This window comes from Nanorana parkeri, unplaced genomic scaffold (genome assembly GCF_000935625.1).
Source record: "Nanorana parkeri isolate BGI_ZX_2015 unplaced genomic scaffold, ASM93562v1 scaffold255, whole genome shotgun sequence".
In the NCBI taxonomy this organism is placed as follows: domain Eukaryota; kingdom Metazoa; phylum Chordata; class Amphibia; order Anura; family Dicroglossidae; genus Nanorana; species Nanorana parkeri.
The window spans coordinates 389,480-409,758 of NW_017306523.1; the positions used below are offsets into that span (position 1 = coordinate 389,480).

At 39.5% G+C, this 20,279-nt stretch overlaps 1 protein-coding gene across 9 annotated transcripts in view; it reads right to left on the reverse strand.

The window, feature by feature from the left end:
* The window catches only part of SPIRE1 (spire type actin nucleation factor 1), a 147,000-nt gene continuing 126,721 nt past the window's right edge, over nt 1-20,279 (reverse strand). For 4 of the 9 annotated variants that reach the window (XM_018556851.1, XM_018556849.1, XM_018556850.1 and 1 more), the window contains 6 exons: nt 19,257-19,399; nt 10,952-11,089; nt 3,843-3,913; nt 3,553-3,580; nt 3,317-3,453; nt 1-1,383 (listed from right to left, as the gene is read on the reverse strand). In XM_018556851.1, the coding sequence (XP_018412353.1) occupies nt 1,125-1,383; nt 3,317-3,453; nt 3,553-3,580; nt 3,843-3,913; nt 10,952-11,089; nt 19,257-19,399 (776 nt within the window). In that variant the 3' untranslated portion in view covers nt 1-1,124. Of the gene's footprint in view, nt 1,384-3,316; nt 3,454-3,552; nt 3,581-3,842; nt 3,914-10,951; nt 11,090-14,509; nt 14,546-17,262; nt 17,437-19,256; nt 19,400-20,279 lie in introns of all 9 variants that reach the window. The other 5 variants (XM_018556845.1, XM_018556842.1, XM_018556847.1 and 2 more) reach the window with 3 other exon arrangements.

Sequence of the window (20,279 nt, forward strand, 5' to 3'; positions counted from 1 at the left end):
TGCCATAGTAGAAGGGGCAAAAGAGGCCCAAAAAGGTTCTAGTCAGGTGACAGTGGAAGGCCCACTAGTCTCCAAGCACCATGGTTAGCAGTATGAACAGTTATAGCTGTTGTTACAGGCATGGCATGTGATCAATGCCACAGCTATATCATGAATTCCTATGCTGATGCAATGCATTAGATAAAAAGCCTGGTCCTGTCTACAAGACTGTTGTCTCCAGTGGACAGGAGGTACACTCTAATGGACATATAAACACAAACAAAAGTCAACTAGAGACTGCTTTATGAAGCCACAAAACATTTGAGACTGTACCATATTTGTTTTTCCTTGTCAGTAGCCAGTTTTTATAAACATATTTCATTTACATGTTCTCTCCAACACCCGTTTTTGCACTGAAACCACAAAACTGGTGGGAGGATCTAAAAGCACATAAAAAAGGGATGGAATGATATTTGGATTGGGAAGACATCATTTGGCACTGAGGAAGAAATAAAAGTGCTATGATTCTCTCGCTAGTCACTTCTGAGTATTTCCTTGGGGACAGAAGTTACCAGCATCCTACTGCATCATACAGCTATATACCTGATAGGCCAATATCTCAGCATAGATGCTACTTTCTCAAGCAGTTCCTCCAAACCAAGGCATCGTTCTATGTCGTTTTGGCGACAGCTAATTAAGATAATGATTAAATGATTGAATGATAGATAATGAAAATTACAAACAGGAATGTAGACACGATGTAAAAATAAGACATTGCTCCTCTCTTCAGCAGAGCCAGGGGATATGTACTCTGTGAGGTAACAGTGCCAGCTTTACCCTAATGGATCTCTCTTGCAGATAGAACATTCTGATCTCCAGCAGAGTCCATGTAATATAGTCTCATTACAAACAGATAAAAAAAGGCAATAGCTGCATTCTTCCAGTGCAAAGGAAATGCTGCATCTGGGACAGCTTGTGTGGCTGCAGCCCATTTTTTGAGCACATTAAAAAATAAAGGGAGTGTGCTATTTTTGCGGAATTCAAGCTTGCTCGAAACCTTAAAAAAATAAAATAGCAACAGCCTGATTATTCATTACACCGAAGCAGATTAAAGAAAAATAAAAGAAGGTAAAAAGGCACAAGAGTCAGATCTCTTTGATTGTTCTCTCCGTCGGCCGGTACTCAGATGTCCCTGTGGATGACAGGTAGAACGACTGTGTCTTCCTTTTTAACCGGGCCCGCTTGTTAGCCAGCGTCAGGCTGCGGCGGCTGGAGCTAATGATATCCGAGATAAATTTCTTACAGTCCACGCACACCTCCATGGTGCTCCAGTCTTCCATGAGCTCTTTTGGGAATTGGAGTTCATCATCTGACTTATCCTCAGATTTGGACTTTGACCCCAACCTATACAGAACAAATGGACATAAGTCAGATTAAGTAATAATGCACATTATTTAACACTGTCACTAGGACAGGAAGTAAGGGGAAATCTCCCCAAAAGTGTTACAGAAGAAATGTATTTGTCTGTAACCCTGCTGGTCAGAATCCTTGCCCTTACTTTATATGTAGCTGAAAGCACTGGCTATATATCAGCTGTTACAGTGGAACCTTTTAGACAAGAAGGGGAAATCTCATCACAGAGGACACAGAAAGTAATAAAAAACACAAACACACATTGTGGATCTAACCAATAAATAAAAAAAGATTTTGGCTTGAGTTCCACTGAAACCATCTCTAATTATTTCCTCTTTTTAACCTCTTGCCGTCCGCCCGTAGTAAAAAAACGGACGGACGGCATATTTTTAATGTAGAATATGATATACTGCTACCAAGACTTGGTGTTTCCAGTATAAGTGGTATTAAATAAACAGTCTTAAGTGAAGTGCTCTATAAAACTCCTAATGTGCATCCAAAATACCTTTCAATATTTCCAACATGATATCTAAAATATATAAAAACTTACTTAGTGAGAAAAATGATAAAGAGTGCAAACATAATCATTCAAATATTATGTTCACATTAACTATGCAAAGAATATAAGTCTGGTATTCCGCAATATACACCAATCATCCATAACATTATGATCACCCGCCCAATATTGAGCATTATGTTTTGTCACCAAATCAGCCCTTATGTGTTGAGGCATGGACTCCACTAGACCTCCGAAGGTGTGCTGTGATATCTGACACCAAGCAGTCAGTAGCAGATCCTTTAAGTCCTGTAAGTTGCAAGGTGGGGCCTCCATAGATCGGACATGTTTTTCCAGCACATCCCACAGATGCTCGATTGGATTGAGATCTCGAGAATTTGGAAGCCAAGTCAACACCTCAAACTCGTTGTGTTCCTTAAACCATTGTTGAACCATTTTTGCACAGTGGCAGGGCGAATTATCCTGGTGAAAGAGGCCACTGCCATCAGGGAAAACGGTTTCCATAAAGGAGTGTACTTAGTCAGGAACAATGTTTAGGTAGGTGGCACATGTCAAAGTAACATCCAAATGAATGGCACGACCCAAGGTTTCCCAGCAGAACATTGTCCAAAGCATCACACAGCCACTGCCGGCTTGCCTTCTTCCCATAGTGCATACTGGTGCCATCTCTTCCCCATGTAGACGATGCACACGCACCCCTCAATCCACATAATGTAAAAGAAAATGTGATTCATCAGACCAGGCCACCTTCTTCCATTGCTTTGTAGTCCAATTCTGATGCTTATATGCCCATTTTAGTTGCTGTGGGCATGGGTCAGCATGGGCACCCTGACCATTCTGCGGGTATGCCGCCCCATACACAACAAACTGCAATGCACTGTGTTCAGACAACTTTCTATTGGTACCAGCAATTTAAGCTACAGTAGCTCTTCTATTGGATCAGATTCCTTCCTTGGACAAAATTGGTAGCTCCTGACCACTGCGGACCGGGAACATCCCACAAGAGCTGCAGTTTTGGAGTTGCTCTGCCCCAGTGATGTAACTATCACAATTTGGCCCATGTCAAAGTTGCTCAAATACTTAAGCTTGTCCATTTTTTCTGCTTCCAACACATCAACTTAAGGAACAAAATGTTCACTTGCTGCCTAATGTATCCCACCCACTTCCAGGTGCCATTGTATTAAATAATCAATGTTATTCACTTGAACTGACAGCAGTCATGTTATGGCTGATTGGTGTAAGTGTCTCTTCCTTGCAGTAAATAACAGTTTATGTATTGGTGCAATAGAGATTCTCCAAAAAGAAATATCACATTCATTCTTGCAATTTTCTCCTTGTAGTGGTGAACCTTCAGCTAAGCACACTTACAGAACATACAGTAAATGTACAATTTTCTACATGACTTACTTGGGTAAGCTCTTAGGTGGTCGATGATGACTGGTGGAGGGCCTCTCAGGCCTGAGGAAACTGTCCCCTCTCTGCAAGGCAGAAGGTCCCAGTGAAAAGATGGGGAGTGTGGAATATGGCTTGGAAGGTAATCTCATCTGTCATGGAAGATAAATATACAATTTGTGTCAAGACAGTAAAAATAAAAACACAGGAAAAGATGTCTAATGTTTACTGGCTATACACTTCCAGCTTACCTTTTTGCAGCACTGTGAACACACAGGCCTATAAAAGATACAAACACAGAATTATGTTACTAATACTGTAGAATCAGTCAATTAACTCTCACTTATACAATGACTCTGCAACTGACAAGAGCCATGCACTGTACAAACAAAACACTGCTTTTTCAAAAATGGAAATACTTTATAAGCAAGACACAAATACACTTCTTTCAAGAGGAAATTTGCTCATATTTCCTGATCCATTACACAGTAATGCAAGATAATAAAAAAAATAGAACTCAAGTGTACAGACAAATACTTACCGTTTGCAGAACTGGCAAGTGTAAGACCAGGTGAACAAGGAAAATCTCTTTGTCCGACAACATAAACAAAGCTGTAGAGGAAAGAAAAGAGAGTACATGGTCAGATAACAATACTATGAAAGAGAAGAGAGTACATGGTCAGACCACAATACTATGAAAGAGAAGAGCGTACATGGTCAGACCACAATACTATGAAAGAGAAGAGAGTACGTGGTCAGATAACGATACTATGAAAGAGAAGAGAGTAAATGGTCAGACCACAATACTATGAAAGAGAAGAGTGTACATGGTCAGACCACAATACTATGAAAGAGAAGAGCGTACATGGTCAGAGAACAATACTATGAAAGAGAAGAGCGTACATGGTCAGAGAACAATACTACTTAAGAGAAGAGAGTACGTGGTCTGATAACAATACTATGAAAGAGAAGAGCGTACATGGTCAGGGAACAATACTACGAAAGAGAAGAGAGTACGTGGTCTGATAACAATACTATGAAAGAGAAGAAGAGCGTACATGGTCAGGGAACAATACTACGAAAGAGAAAAGCGTACATGGTCAGGGAACAATACAATGAAAGAGAAGGGCGTACATGGTCAGACCACAATACAAAAGAGAAGAGCGTACATGGCCAGACAACAATACTAGCTGTAAAATTGTACATGTATGAATTGTACATAATGAGAATATTTATGATCTAACCCAACTCTTCTCTGTTGTATGGCTTAACCAATAATACAGGATGTTTTTAATTCTAATTACTTTGCACTGATTTAGCCATCATGTGTAGACGTGATTGTATATTCAATGGGGTCAATTCACAAAGCTCAGCGTTACGAGAGTAGAAGTTAATTTATCTATCCTTATTTTACCACTTTTTAATTTTACTGGCTGAAACATGCAATTCACAAAAGCTGGAATTGTAAATGCACACGCAGTTTAACGTTCCTTAAGCAAGTGTTATTTTTACATCACAGACTTTATTTTATCTATTACTGTGATAAAATAATGTTTTGGGTGTTATTTTAACACTTTTGCAGTGCAGTTTTGTAGCAGGGGGGTGGAGCAGATGCCTAGATGACTGTTTTACTTTCACCACCCAAAAGGATTCCACATATAGGAAATGAATATATTCCATGTTCGCCACATGCATACTAATTTTAAATTTGGTAGAGAAGAAATCATATCGAAATAACTAACATTTTTTCTGAACGGAATGAATATATGAAACATTAGGTTTATTTAGATTTACATCTGTTAACAATCAGACACTTGAGACTCAATTAGGGTTTAAGATTACCAGTCAAGACTGGACTTATGTAGACATCTGATATTGTTATTAAAGTAAACCTTTGCTTTTCCTACGCAGAGCAAAGCAACCGGTTTATTTGATTTCCACCCTCCCTGGATGCCAGTAGTGTAGAGAGGAAACCTAGTGCAAGCTCCTATATATACCTTTCCCAATGTTCACACTGCCAGAAATCCCATACTGAAATCTGTTGGGAAATCAGTACACTTCCAGGAGTGCTGTTCTCCTTGGTCCCCTGCACCCCTCAGTTGTACTGATAGGGCCTCTTTAATACCACTATTCAGATTTACCATTTACTGGTAGCTCTAGCTCAAATACCCCACAGCCAGAAAAGCAAAAATATTTCTAAAAATATCATTTAAAACAGTGCATTTATTAGAAAACAGAAAGACAAATTCCCCCACCCCTAAAAAAAATAAAAATACATTAGCATAATGAAAATTATTTGACCATGCACCAATATAATCTTTCAGGGTAAACCATGTATATTTTCTCTATGCCCTTATTACACTGCTTCTGTTTGTAATAAACAAGTCATTGCAAGTTTAAATACAATTTTAATTAACTCCCTGGTGAGCGATCACAGGACCATAAGAACACTATCCATGTTCGTTATTATAGAGACTTCAAGTTACACACTAAAGAAAAACATGAATACCAAGTCATTCCAGTAGACTGTAGTAATAGTAGGGGGTTTGACTATTACGCATGTGTATGGATCAGGAAGACTCCTAATCCATACACATGTGTAATAGTCACATCACCTCAGAGAGTAATCATTCTGGATAAGTGTACAACCAAAAATGGATGATGTGATTTGGGCAATCTACTATGTTTCATAGGTCCACCTTTAGCAGGTTAAAAATGAACGAGTGGCTGCTACACTTTCTGGGCAGCAGTGAATAAACCTGCTGTAACCTCCAGATAAACTTTGCTCTCAACCTAGATACATCTATAAACCTCACAAATGTCAAGGTGTCCAAGAAGTCATAGAAGTTGAGGGGCTCCGGGATGCTTGTTTGATTTTGTTTGCACTTCACTAGCCCCTGAAAGTGATCTGGCGGCAGCTCAGCCGCCAGAAATGCTTGCACTGTAAAGCCAACAGTTGGAGTTACAAATGTAAACAGAGTCCTGGCGGGAGTCTCTCTAAAAGGAGCCTGCTGCCACCAACATATGAAATACATCCGTGGCAGTGAAAGGGTTAATCGATTAGTTGGTTGCAGCCCTAATCTTTTTTGTGTATCACTCGGCTGTAGATCCTCAAATCATCTCTTAAATGGTGCCGACACTGTCCTTCACACTGGAGGGTGGCTACTTTTGTTCCCCATGGTCCCTGTGTGTGTTGTAAAGTAGCCATCGCTCCAAGCTCACTCCCGCGTTGGACTAGAATCTTGCGTTTAGTTTACTTAATTTGTATTGAGATTGTGGTCCATTATGGGAGTGAGCTTGGAGCGGTGGCTACCTTACAACACACACAGGGACCATGTTGAACAAAAGCAGCCACCCTCCAGAAGGACAGTGTCAGCACAAATTCAGAGATGATTTGAGAATCTACAGCCGAGTGATGCACAAATAAGCTAAATTTTTGTTTATAAGGTACTTATAAATGCATTTTTAAGATTTAACTCCTGACTTTAGTGTCACTTTCAGTTCCAATGTGGGACTATCTGGAGTTTATTGAGTGTTCTGGATGTAGCTTTAGAAAGCCCCAGGAGGTATTCGGCAAACTTCAGTGCTGCTCTTCAGTCTAGCATTTACAAAAATATTAAAAGATGCCCATGTCGGGAAATAAACTTTAAGAGCTCATCTGCTCCTAAAATGCCAGAAGATAGTATACTAAGTGGTAAATGAGCAATTGTCTGCAGGCTAAGTCGAGGAGTGGCTATAGGAATTCACTTTTCAGTGCCGGTTTCTGATGTTAGGGTTTGTCCCTGAACGTGAGGCTAGGGACAACAATATCAAAACAATGTCTCTTATTCCCCATTCTCAGAGTCAGGGGCTCTCTCTGCATCACTGGATGCAGAGAAGGCCTTCGATAGGCTGATCTGGGGGTTTATGATGGCGATGTTGGAACAAATAGGAATACATGCCTCTTTTGTACAAAAAATACTAGGCTTATACTCGTCTCCAATGGCGCGTGTTTGGGTAACTGGTGTGTTGTCAGAGCCAATAAAAATCTCTAATGGGACCCGCCAAGGATGCCCGCTTTGTCCTTTATTATACATCTTAGCATGGAACATCTAGCTATTGCCCTTCGGTCTAATAGAGATATTAGAGGGGTAAGTATTAGAGATAGGTCCTGTAAATTAAGTATCTTCGCAGATGACTTATTGATGTAGGTTATCAACCCTAGATTGGAGTTCCCTTCAATCTTACAGAACCTAAATAAATTTGGCCGATTGAGTAATTGTCGAATAAATGCCGGTAAATCAGTGTCTTTACGTCTCTCTGTCTCGGGGGTAACGTGAATTTCTAAGTTTTAGTTTTCCCTTTTGCAGGACATCAGATGACCTTAAGTATTTGGGTGTGTATATACCCGCAGACCTAAAAGAAAGCGTATGGCCTTAATTACCTACCACTTTTGGAATCAATGCAAGCCTGGAGGGTTAAAAAACATCCTTGGGTAGATGGCATTATTTAAAATGGATGTACTCTCCTGTTTCTTTATGTATTCCAGACGGTACCAACCAGGGTCCCTTGTCGATTCTTTCATAGGTTACGGACACTCCTTCTCCGATACATATGAGGGTCTTCAGTAGCACGATTGAGATATGATATCTTGGTTAAACAAAAGTTAAATGGGGGAGTGGGGCTCCCGCTTATGGCGTTATATTATAAGGTGACGGTTCTTAATCAGATGGTGGATTGGTTTTCCCCATCGCAGTTCATGCCCTGGGTAAATATTGAACAATTTAGCAAGCCAGTGCCACTGACTTCTTTACCGTGGATTAGGCCTTCAAAGTGGCCACAAAATTAGAATATTTTCCCTTTAGATTCAGCTATATTAAAAGTGTGGGATGCAGTGGTCATACAACACCAGGTCTCCTCCTATGTGGGCTCACTAACACCTATTCATGGTAATCCTGAATTCCCACAAGCCATTGAGAGCAGAAGGTTCTTGAAGTGAGAAACCATAAGGCCCACACCCATAATACAGGCTGTCAATGCCTCTGGGGTGCTTCCCTTAGTGGATTTGCTCCCTTTGGGGACCTCGAGTTGAAAAGTGGTATTAGTACCTGCAATTTAAACAGTTTTTATTTATATCTCCATTCACAAGGTGGGGTATTTAGGAATTTAACATTATGTTGTTTCAAGAGTGTATCACATTTTGCTAATGCAAGGGTTTCTGGCCCGCCCTTATTATATCAAGGAATTGGAATAAGAAGGAGGAGTGGAATAAAGCTTTTTACCTGACTTTTAAGTCTAGTGTAGCAGCAAAAACGCAGGAAAGAAATTTTAAGATATTAACACTATGGTATAGATGCCCAACAGTTTTACATAGAATAAACCCCTCACAAAAAAAAGTGTTGGAAATGATAAGTTGGGGAGGGGACGATGTTACACATCTGGTGGTCTTGTCAGTTGTTACGAACGTACTGGAGCTCTATTTTTAAGATAGGTGGGCATTTGCTGGGAGTAATTCTACCAGAGACCCCGGAAGTGGCACTATTATCGATGTTTCCAGTATCACCGGCAAAAAGTAAGGGAGGACTTCTTCATTTTCTGTTGTTGGCGACAAGGGCAATAATTCCTAGGCATTGGAAGTCAAGTATTTCCCAGACTCGGGAGTGGGTATGTGAAGGAGTTCACAGCACAACTTTATAAATATTCTATGTTTGAGGGGACATGGAGCTCCTGTGTTGACTTTTTTACTTCGTCGAGAATTCAGACATATCTGTAGTGTAAATGTAGGGTCAATTATGCAAAGTTGATGACCCAATATCCAAGTCCCCCACTTTTTTTTTTCTCTTTGTATTATCTGTTAAAGAGGGCGGGAGGTAATACAGTTGTGTGAAAAAGTGTTGGCCCCTTGCCTGATTTTTCATTGTTTTGCACGTTTTTGTCACACTTTAATGTTTCAGATCATCAAATTTAAATATTAGTCAAAGATAACACAAGTAAACACAACATGCAGTTTTTAAAAGGAATGTTTTTATTATTAAGGGAAAACAAAATCCAAACCCACATGGCCCTGTGTGAAAAAAGTAAAATGAGAAAGAAAGTAATTGAGATCTATCAGTCTGGAAAAGGTTATAAAGCCATTTCTAAAGCTTTGGGACTCCAGCGAACCACAGTGAGAGCCATTATCCACAAATGGCGAAAACATGGAACAGTGGTGAACCTTCCCAGGAGTGGGCAGCCAGCCAAAATTACCCCAAAAGCGCAGCGACGACACATCCAAGAGGTCACAAAAGACCCCACAACAACATCCAAAGAACTGCAGGCCTCACTTGCCTCAGTTCAGGTCAGTGTTCATGACTCCACCATAAGAAAGAGATTGGGCAAAAATGGCCTGCATGGCAGAGTTCCAAGACGAAAACCGCTGCTGAGCAAAAAGAACATAAAAGCTTGTCTCCGTTATGCCAGAAAACATCTTGATGATCCCTAAGATTTTTGGGAAAATACTCTGTAGACTGACGAGACAAAAGTTGAACTTTTTGTAAGATGTGTGTCCCATTACATCTGGCGTAAGTGTAACACCGCATTTCAGAAAAAGAACATCATACCAACAGTAAAATATGGTGGTGGTAGTGTAATGGTCTGGGGCTGTTTTGCTGCTTCAGGACCTGGAAGACTTGCTGTGATAAATGGAACCATGAATTCTGCTGTCTACCAAAAAATCCTGAAGGATAATGTGCGGCCATCTGTTCGTGACCTCAAGCTGAAGCGAACTTGGGTTCTGCAGCAGGACAATGATCCAAAACACACCAGCAAGTCCACCTCTGAATGGCTGAAGAAAAACAAAATGAAGACTTTGGAGTGGCCTAGTCAAAGTCTTGACCTAAATCCTATTGAGATGCTGTGGCATGACCTTAAAAAGGCGGTTCATGCTCGAAAACCTTCCAATGTGGCTGAATTACAACAATTCTGCAAAGATGAGTGGACCAAAATTCCTGCACAGCGCTGTAACAGACTCATTGCAAGTTATCGCAAACGCTTGATTGCAGTTCTTGCTGCTAAGGGTGGCCCAACCAGTTATTAGGTTTAGGGGGCAAACACTTTTTCACACAGGGCCATGTGGGTTTGGATTTTGTTTTCCCTTAATAATAAAAACCTTCCTTTAAAAACTGCATGTTGTGTTTACTTGTGTTATCTTTGACTAATATTTAAATTTGTTTGATGATCTGAAACATTAAAGTGTGACAAACGTGCAAAACAATGAAAAAATCAGGAAGGGGGCCAACACTTTTTCACATAACTGTAGGTGAGGGAAGAAGGGGAATGGGAGAGTGTGAAGTAGGGGAGAAGGACGAAAGAGTGTTAAACCTAATTTGATAATTTAATTTGACAGGAATGTGGATATGAGGGAAAATGATGCATACTTAAGATGATACGTAGAGGTTGGTAAGAGGAGTTTAAAAAGGGATATACATTGTATTGTGTTGAGGGGTTTAATGATGTAAAAAGGTACTGTAAACGTTTAACAAAATATATTCTTTAAAAAAGAAATAAATAAAAGATGCCCATGTGTACTGAGCCTTATATTCACCCTTCTATACAAAATTCAGGTCTTAGAAAGGTTGTCAATAGAAATAGAAAAGTAAGTTGTAATATTCTTTTAATTTTAACAGACTTTACCTTTCCCTTCTTGAGAGCATTGTAGACATCTTTATATTGCTGATATTTTTCCAGCTCCGCTTTTACCAGCACTTGGCGTATGTGCATGACTTCCTCTACGGTGAGAGCAAGACATTCTACCGGATAACAAAACTCCTCCTGAAATTGAACAGCTTTCATTAGTCCAGCAACCAACAATGTAGCTACAGGAGATACAAAAACCTTCAACCAAGCACCTCTGTTAGTAGTAAAGAGATACGAAAGACTACTGGCTGGAAACACCTGGGTACAAATCCCCTACCGTGCTTAAAGACAAAAACGGTCTCTAATGAAATGGAAAAAGTAATTTAAATTATTTTCTTTATAGCTCCTCTGCAGTACGACAGAAAACATAGTTAATTTATTGAGAATATTTTTATATATTGAATGTTCTACATAAATGTGACTTATGCAGCACTAATGACAATAACCACCTTTACAATATAAACAACATTAACAATCTGTGCTATATTTATAAACAAATGATACATAATGCTATAACACAATCCATAAAGATATTATTGCATAATACATGGGAATATAACACAATGTGCTCTACTCCAGCCTTTCTCATCCAGGGGGCCGTGGCACCCTGGTTTGCCTTCTGGCCTCCTCAGGGTTGCTTAAAATTTTTGTGGTAGTAGGAATGTGAATTGGAAATAAAAACTGAGATGATAGGGCTCCTGATGTGAAAGGGGGAATTCTGATGTGAAGGGGGTATATTGATTTAAGGGGTGGAAATTATGTGAAGAGGGAAACCCACTTTTTTGTGTGTGTTTGTCCCCTTTAAAATCACATGGCATTTTAGACTGGGTTGCCACTTTTGCATATTTGTAAAGGGTGCCATGACTGAAAAAAGGTTGAGAAACACTGGTTTACTCCACAGTTCTGGCGCAAAACAAAAATGTGTTATTTCACCGAAATGTTTTTGTAAACACATTTTGTCTTAGGCCCTATTCACATGGGTACCTGTCTGCTCCAAACCACATGAGATCCCCGCTGATTGGAACAGTACAGAACAGATGTAACATTTGTGTACATTCAATTTTTTCCTTCATCTTGCGATGTGAACTAAACGGACCAATGTTACGTCATGGGGTGTCAGATGTAGGCGTCCAAAACAGGTTTGCATACTTCTCTGTTTTTTTGCTCCAGGATTAAACGGAATCGGATGTAAACAGACACATGTCCATTTACGTCCAGCTGCCCATAGGGTTACATTGAGCTTTCAATCAGATCAGCCTGAAAAACTGACAGGCAGATCACATCTGGCTACCCCTCTGAAAGGGGCCCAACATTGGAGTTGTGGAGTGCAGCACATTGTGTTATGGCCATGTAAATTGTACAATTATTATTTGTTTATTCAGCACAGATTATGTTATAGTACTATTTATCAATTGTTTGTAGATATAACAGAGACTGTTAATGTTGTCCTTAATGTAAAGGTGGTCTTTTTCTCGAGCGCTACATCACAATCACATTTATGTAGAGATTGATGAGTTTTTCATTTTTGGAGCAAGCTGCTAATTGTTTTCAGGGTGGGGTTAGCGTAGGAGGATCCTAGTTTTAGGTTCATAATATTTTCAGATTTAATGTTTCATACATAAAACATTCCATTAACAAATAGTATGAGGTGGGCATTGCAGAGCAGTTACAGGAAAGTGTTAGTAAGCCAATCAAACATGGGGATTTTACGCTGTGGTGGAATGAAACTTACCTGCACCGGTAACACATATATATATTTATATTGTAAGCACAGCATTTATCAATGCTGATCCTCAAAGAAGACACAACAGCATGTGCCTGGAGGTATTGGAGGTGATGTGTTGGCTTGCATGTGTTCCCACAATGGCAAATTAACATATCATGAGCTCTATGGGGCTAGCTGAGGATTAGCATTGTAAATAACTGATGTAGGAGACCAGGTTAATGAATGATTACCATTAAGAGGCCTATTTATAATCAGGACTTTTCATTACACTGATATTTAATTTGAAGCATATTGCTAGTGAATGGATTTACTCTAGGTCAAATATCAGCAGTGCTCCACTAATCGCCTGTAATCTTGTGCCCGTCTCCCTTTTGTGATAGCCCAACCCTTTAAAACTCTAAACATCAGTCATACAGGCTGATATCCCATGGCTAGAGGGCCACAACTGTGCAAGTTCCTTACCAAGCTGATACCAGCCCATATGTTCTTCAGCACCTCTCAAGTGTTTGGTAAAGGGTTTTTTAGAGCCCTTTCTATCCTTGCTGCAAATAAAGTTTACATTAAATAGACACTGGTTAAAAAATCCAAAATGTGTCTTTGGCCTTCATCTTTTTGCAGCAGATCTCCTAGTCTTGTAAACACCCTATCAATGTGTCAATTTGGGGGAACTTTACTAGAGATTGAACCTTCAACAATGACTGAGACTAATGTGTCTTTCGCCTTCATCTCTGTGCAGCAGATCTCGTAGTCTTGTAAACACCCCATCAATGTGTCCATTTAGGGAAAACTTTACTATAGAGATTGAACCGCCAACAATGACTGAGACTCTATTCACACCTTCGCATTTTGGTCAGTTGAGGGTGCGGTGTGTTGTGCATTACAGGTATGTTTTACAGGTGTTACCATTCATTGCTATGTAACACATGTTTCGCAGCCAACGGCACCAAAGATGCAGCAAGCAGGTCTTTTGTCAAAGCACCTAAAAGACCCATGTGTGAAGAGAGCCTACAAAAGAACCCCTTTAATGACTGGTCAGTGAGAGCTTGGGAGAATCTTACAGTGTAGTGCCCATGGTGTTACTGACAACTTCCTTATTCAATCAAATATAATCATTGAAGTTACAAAGTAAGTTCTACATATCTAATCCCTCTCCTTTACCACCCGTGTGTGTATGTGGGGTAATTTTTTTATGTTAAAAAAACAGACCAAAACGAAAAATCTAATAAGCATTTCTGCTCTTGTAACATTAGTGGCACTGTGCTGATACTCTAGCTATTACATATCCATTCAAAATAATGAATTGCACCTGCTCAAGGTGAAAGAGAAAAAAAGTGTGACAAAAGGCAATAAAAAAGCACCACATTTTAGACTTTATCCCATTATAAATAGGCTCTTAGATATGTTACAGATATTTTGACACCAAAATCACCACAGAATAAAATTATCACCCGTTGATAGTCAATCAGGACAAGCCAGGCTGATCATAATTATACATCTAAATGAAAGGCAGAACAAAGATGTTACAATAGCCAAAATTGGCTGCTTTAAAAGTGAATCCTCCATGAATTCTTCAGCTATGTGACCTGTGAGTGACTGTTCTGCCTTTAAATTAGACAAGAAGATGCTGATAATCAACTAACACACCAGGAAAACATTAGCATTTATGGATCTCCATTGTCCGGAAAAATACCCAAATATTAACTCTCATCGTGCTGGAAAACAGGTGTAAGCCCCTCTAACAAAAGAGTAATCCAATACCACAGGAATTAAAAGGTGGAGAAAGAAATCACCCTGGTAAATTTGCACATGGTATCCTTAAAATAACATACCCCTTGGGCTACCTCCGTGATCTGGAGTGTCGCCTGCTTTTAGGAAAAACAATACGTAATAAAATGTAAGGCTGTGTTGTCATAAAATGTAATACAAACTAAGAAAATTTTGTGAATTAAATTTCACAGATTAATTTTATTTATTCTAGGCACCATTTATATTAATCAGCTGTAGAATCTTTTCAGGTATGATCATGGATGCATTAATAAAATGACTGTGTAGTATGCTCAAATAGTCAAATTACGCAGATGGCTTTAACTTACAACCAGCAGCTAGCACTAGATCTGTAGAAAGTCCACATGGGGCAAAGCTAAGGGCAGAGAAGTTTTTTGCATGTATTAGATTGGCACGTTTTATGTGTTTTTGTTTTTTCCTTTTAAAGCTTTTTAAGGTTAAATGTACACATTTCAATACACTTATTTACAGAACTGGCAAATTCAAACAGCCAGGTAGCCAATATGCCTAAAACATTTTAACATTACTTCTGGTTCTTCACTATCTTAGACCATGACTGTCTAAAAAAATATATGTGCTCCTTGGCTCCCTAAATAGGCCTTCTGGCTACTTGTGAATTTATTTGTCCACCATTGCCTATTTTATTATAAAGGTAAAAAATGTGAACCCACAGTTATTGGGGGTCAAAATGTGTATATGCGTGACAACAACAGTGGCTCAATTATCCATTTACTTTAAGGCTGGGTTCACACCTAGGCGTATCGAATATGCGCGTTTGTTGCGCGATTCGCTGTAAAAACTGCGCGACAAACGACAAAAATATCCCAATGGAAACACGCGACAAAAACGCCCCAAAGAAGCTTCTGTACTTCTTTGGGCGTAGGGCGTTTTGTAGCGCGTTCATGCGGCCTGTAATACGCCCAGGTGTGAACCATACCCATAGGAAATAATGAGATTTCTGTGTTTGAGCGTTTTGCAGAGCGTACGAACGCGCTACAAAGCGCCCAGGTGTGAACCGGGCCTAAATCGCTCTGGTTGTATAATTTTGTTTTGGAAAATATGCTATATTCAGGCTATATATTCAGACTTGTTCACCCCATGCCATGTGCTAGACCTTTTGTAATATATGTTGAAGGTACTGCCTTTCCTAATTTTACAAATATATGTAGTATGGTACTGTACAGTGTTAGCCACTAATTAGTCCAGAGAGTTTGGAGTTTAAGTGATACCCTTTACTGGCTAAGTACATTTTTTAAAGATGCAAGCTCTTGGGGTTCTTTCTATTCCTTTATCAGGCTTTGATGAAGAGATTGAAGGAATCCCAAAAGCTTTTTTAATAACTTGAAGTGACACTAAACTCAGGAGTTAAATATTACAAATGCATTTAAGTACCTTAAGTGATACACAAATAAGATGCATTTTTGTTAATACTCAACTGTAGATCCTCAAATCATCTTTGATTTGGTGCTGAAACTGTCCTTCCTTCTGGAGGTGGTTACTTTTGTACCCCATGGTCCCTGTGTGTGTGTTGTAAAGTAGTTCCGGCTCTAAGCTTGCTCCCATGACGGATTATAATCTCACCTTTAGTTTAAAAACTTGTATTCAGATTGTAGTCCATCATGGGAGTGAGCTTGGTGTGGGGGCCACTTTACAACACACAGGGACCATGGGGAACAAAAGCAGCCACCCTCCAGAAGGAAGGACAGTGTCAGCACCAATTCAGAGATGATTTGAGGATCCACAACTGAGTGATGCACAAATAAGATACATTTTTGCTAATAGTTAGGATACTTAAATGCATTTTTAAGATTTAACTCCTGAGTTTAGTGTCTGCCAATACAGAATATCACTTAAACTCTAAACTCTTTGTATGTATACGTTGATGCAGAGATGAGGTACTCACAGAAATTTTCCGGAGAAGCATTTACTTAAACAAAAGTTTTAATGCTCACCGAAGTTTTGGAGCGGTTCAGCCAACCATTCTCAAGACTGGACGACAATGAAATGACAGTAAGCATTAAAGGTTACTTTACGTTTTGTGTGGGTTCATTATCTCTGTATCAATAAATCTAAATAATACATGAGCTACACTCAAGTTGGTTGAGACTATCCTGAGAGATTACAGAGGAAGTTGGAGGAAAATGCTTTTATATAAAGTGTACACCTATGCAGAAAACTACGGAAACCATCTGCCATAATAATGCAATGGACACTGCCATACTGGCTGAAATTCTTAATTATAATACCAAGTTGATAATTTATGTAATTTGTTTTAGAAGATGTGCAGTTTACACATATATACTAATGATATTTACACAGTTTGGAAAGAAAATATGTCAAAAAAATAAAAATGGATGCCCAGGGATAAAGCTGATAGATCAAATGCTAATGTTTCTTTTTGAAATAAATTAAATTATGTTCAAGGACTACACAAACTTTATGCAACATCACTCTCTGAAACAATTGAACTGTATAAAACGGATGGGCCATATGCAGAGACGCAGTGCCCAAACAAGTTTAATATTAGATGAATATTAAAATACAAGGTTAATAAGGATGTTGCTGTATCAGTTTGTTGTCCTGTGGGGCATGAATTAACTTTGTTATATTATGCATCATGATTGGAGCAGGCAAAAGGGAAAATCACACAGAGTGCCCCGCTGCGAAATCAGTGAGGAAGAAGGCGCGGATGCTGCAGCTGACCACATGGCAACAGCTGAAGTACCACTCCTACCCAGGAGGAAATTGGAGAGAATGATTGATTGCCAGATCAAAACCGAAGATGAAAGAGGCAAACCTGGGGGGCTCTCCACCTGCTGGTATAAGCTTTTTCAAATAGATAAAACATAGCCCCAGCTGCCCCAAAAATGGCTGCTTCAAAAGGATGAGAGCCCAACAAAGAAGCTGTGTGAATGCTGGAAAATGGTGGTCGCAAAGACATCCTTGGAAAGAAACTGGTTATCCTAGGAACCTAGATAATAAATAGGGAGGAGATTGAAGGACATGTTCCGCCAGTGACTAGACATCCTTCAAGGAAACTAACTCCAAAGGAATTCAGAAATAAAGAGGAGCAATGATTCCACATTTGTAAAAGTTAGTTCTACCTCTATTATATCTAACAAATACAGTGATTTGCATTGCCTAACCAAAGCCATTGTATTACTAAATGTATAATACCATACACTGTCCACAGGAGGGCAGCAAACCCTTTCATATTCAGTAAGAACACTGCTTATGATTATTTAACTCTAACAGCAATACATCTAATCTGTAGCAAGAAAGTATCTTTAACATGTAGGAATTCAAACGGATACTCAATAGGTCAATAAACCCAAAATTGAGAACTGATCCAAAATTTAAAGACATTCGTATCCCTTAGGTTTCGCTCACCTGTAGCTATTCTGATGCTTTCTGAAAGCAAATGGTATACAGGTAAACAGAAAGCTGAGGGAAACACTTCAATCTAATGTTTGGTATTAAAGGGGAAGTCTATAGATGTGGCACACACATCAGCTTACAGCTTTTTACATACTTTGCACAGTTGCACATCATCATATTGTCCAGGTTTCCTCTTTTGCAGCAATAACATCACATATACTATTGTGTTTACAAAATATTAAATAGTCAAGCACTAATATTGCAACATTTGCCGTTTCTATGAAAAGTGCATTTATATTAGACCCATGTGTGCCAACCTGCTACAACACCGCTTGATTGGTGCTGATAGGCAGTACACTTCCCTGACCCGAGCCATCACTCTTACCCATGACTGGGTCCATGTCTAAAAATCACATAAATCCCGCTGGCTACATGAATATGGTTCCTCTAAAAACTGCTACTGGTAACTCATTCTACAGTTAGCACATACAGAATATTCTCCCAAATGGCTATCCTAAGCTGTGCTGTACCAGCCACTGTGAGTCAGTGTACCTGCAGTGGAACAGGATGCACGCTTTGGTGTACAAAATATACCTGTCTGACACAAGTAAGGAAAATACATCAAATCAGCCAATCTTGTATACTGGTTCTATACTATGGGGACAGACAGGCGAGGCTTCATTAATCACAGGCTGTACTTTTGATGAAACTGAGCAATGGGTGCCTTTGGTGACACCAAGTGTTGCACTGTACCCTTCACTGGTTTTCAAGGAGGAAAACAAACAGGCTTATATAAGTATTAATAGTCATCACTCATAATCTCTATTGTTTAAATGTAATGTAGTTTGATGTGCTTAACACTGGACATAAGAAGGATTACAGATAACCCGCTGTTACTCTCTGAAGGATTTGTGCTGTCTAAATTAAGGGTACCAAAACAAAAATCCTCATTCTGGATCGATTCTCTTTCTGAGAATGTTAGCTGCATGGCTGTTATACAAAGCCTGTGGCTCCAGTATCTTCTGAGTCACTGACCGGCAGATCAGGAAGGTAAAAGAAAAGTAAAAAGTCTTGATCTGCATGCTTAATATAGGTCAGTGACTCGAAGATCTGTAGCAAGAGAGCCAACATGCAAGCATGGCAATCAACTTTTTTTTTTTTAAAGGCGTGATAACCAGCTGTCATGTACCTCCGATGACATATTAACTGGCAAACGTAAACTTGCATATTCCACTAACACACAATAGTCTTGTAACTCTCTTTCCACAATTAGGGGTATTACTCTCTGCATCAGCTTCTGTAGAGTCCTGAATGATGACAGCAGGTGGATTTATTTTTCTTTCACTTTCATATCCACTGGCATCATCCACATGAATATAATGAGTTTCATAATATATGTTGCATTGAACTTACCAAAGATCTGGAGCTTTGTCGAGTCGGTGGTAGAAACTGCCTAACATTGGTTGGAGTCTCTTTCTCTATGGAGTGGCGCCTCTGTGGAGTTTGCCGTCTCTCAGGTTGTGGTGTAGAGGAGATTGGCAGGAACCTGGGTGGTGCTAAAAGCAAATATAATGCTTAAAATTAATTGAAATGCCAGGGATAACATTTCCTTGATTATGAAGGCTTCGATTCCTCAGTTCCATTACTTATATTTTGATTCTTATGTTAGACTGTGATACTGCCTTTGTACCCATGCCTTTGTTGTTGTATGAATATGTTGAGCAACTGTTGCATATGTACCTTTAACACCAATGTACCTGTTTCATTAAGTGACTTTCTTTCTGTATTAATACCATTTGGTATTAATACAATTCTTGTGGAAAAAAATTAAAGGAACTGCCATATAGAGTGCCTACACACCATGTCTAGATTTAATTGTATGTGTAGATTACTAATATGAATGGACTTAGCAACAAGTTTGAATTTTGAATAAAGGCTGGCAGGCTGCCAAGTCACTGCTAGGAGGATGGAACGAAATTAATTGAGCTGCTAAAATGAAAGCAAAAGTAAAGAATTATTTTTGCTAAAGCCTACTGCAATTGGAATACATTTTCTACAAACCGGGCATGCTGGCTTGCAGATAACCGATGCACGATCCCAAAATCATAATTCCTAGACACCTCCTTGCCCTTCATACCATAGGTATTGATGACTTTCTTCAAGACTTACTTGCCATATTTACTAAACTTGACTTAGATTCATAATTGTTTTCCTACACTACTGCATATCTTTGGTACATGCCCCTGTTTTCAGATGTGCCATATGGTTATACCGTCTGTTAGCTTTGGCCAGTGGCGTAACAACCAAAGTGAAGGGGGGGGGCGCCAGCCGAAAATGGCACTTTCGGCTAAATGCCGAAAGTGACATTTTCCTGCCGTTTTGTCGGCGCGGCCGTGATTCCTTTCATCCCCGCTGGGACACAGAGCAGTGCCCAGC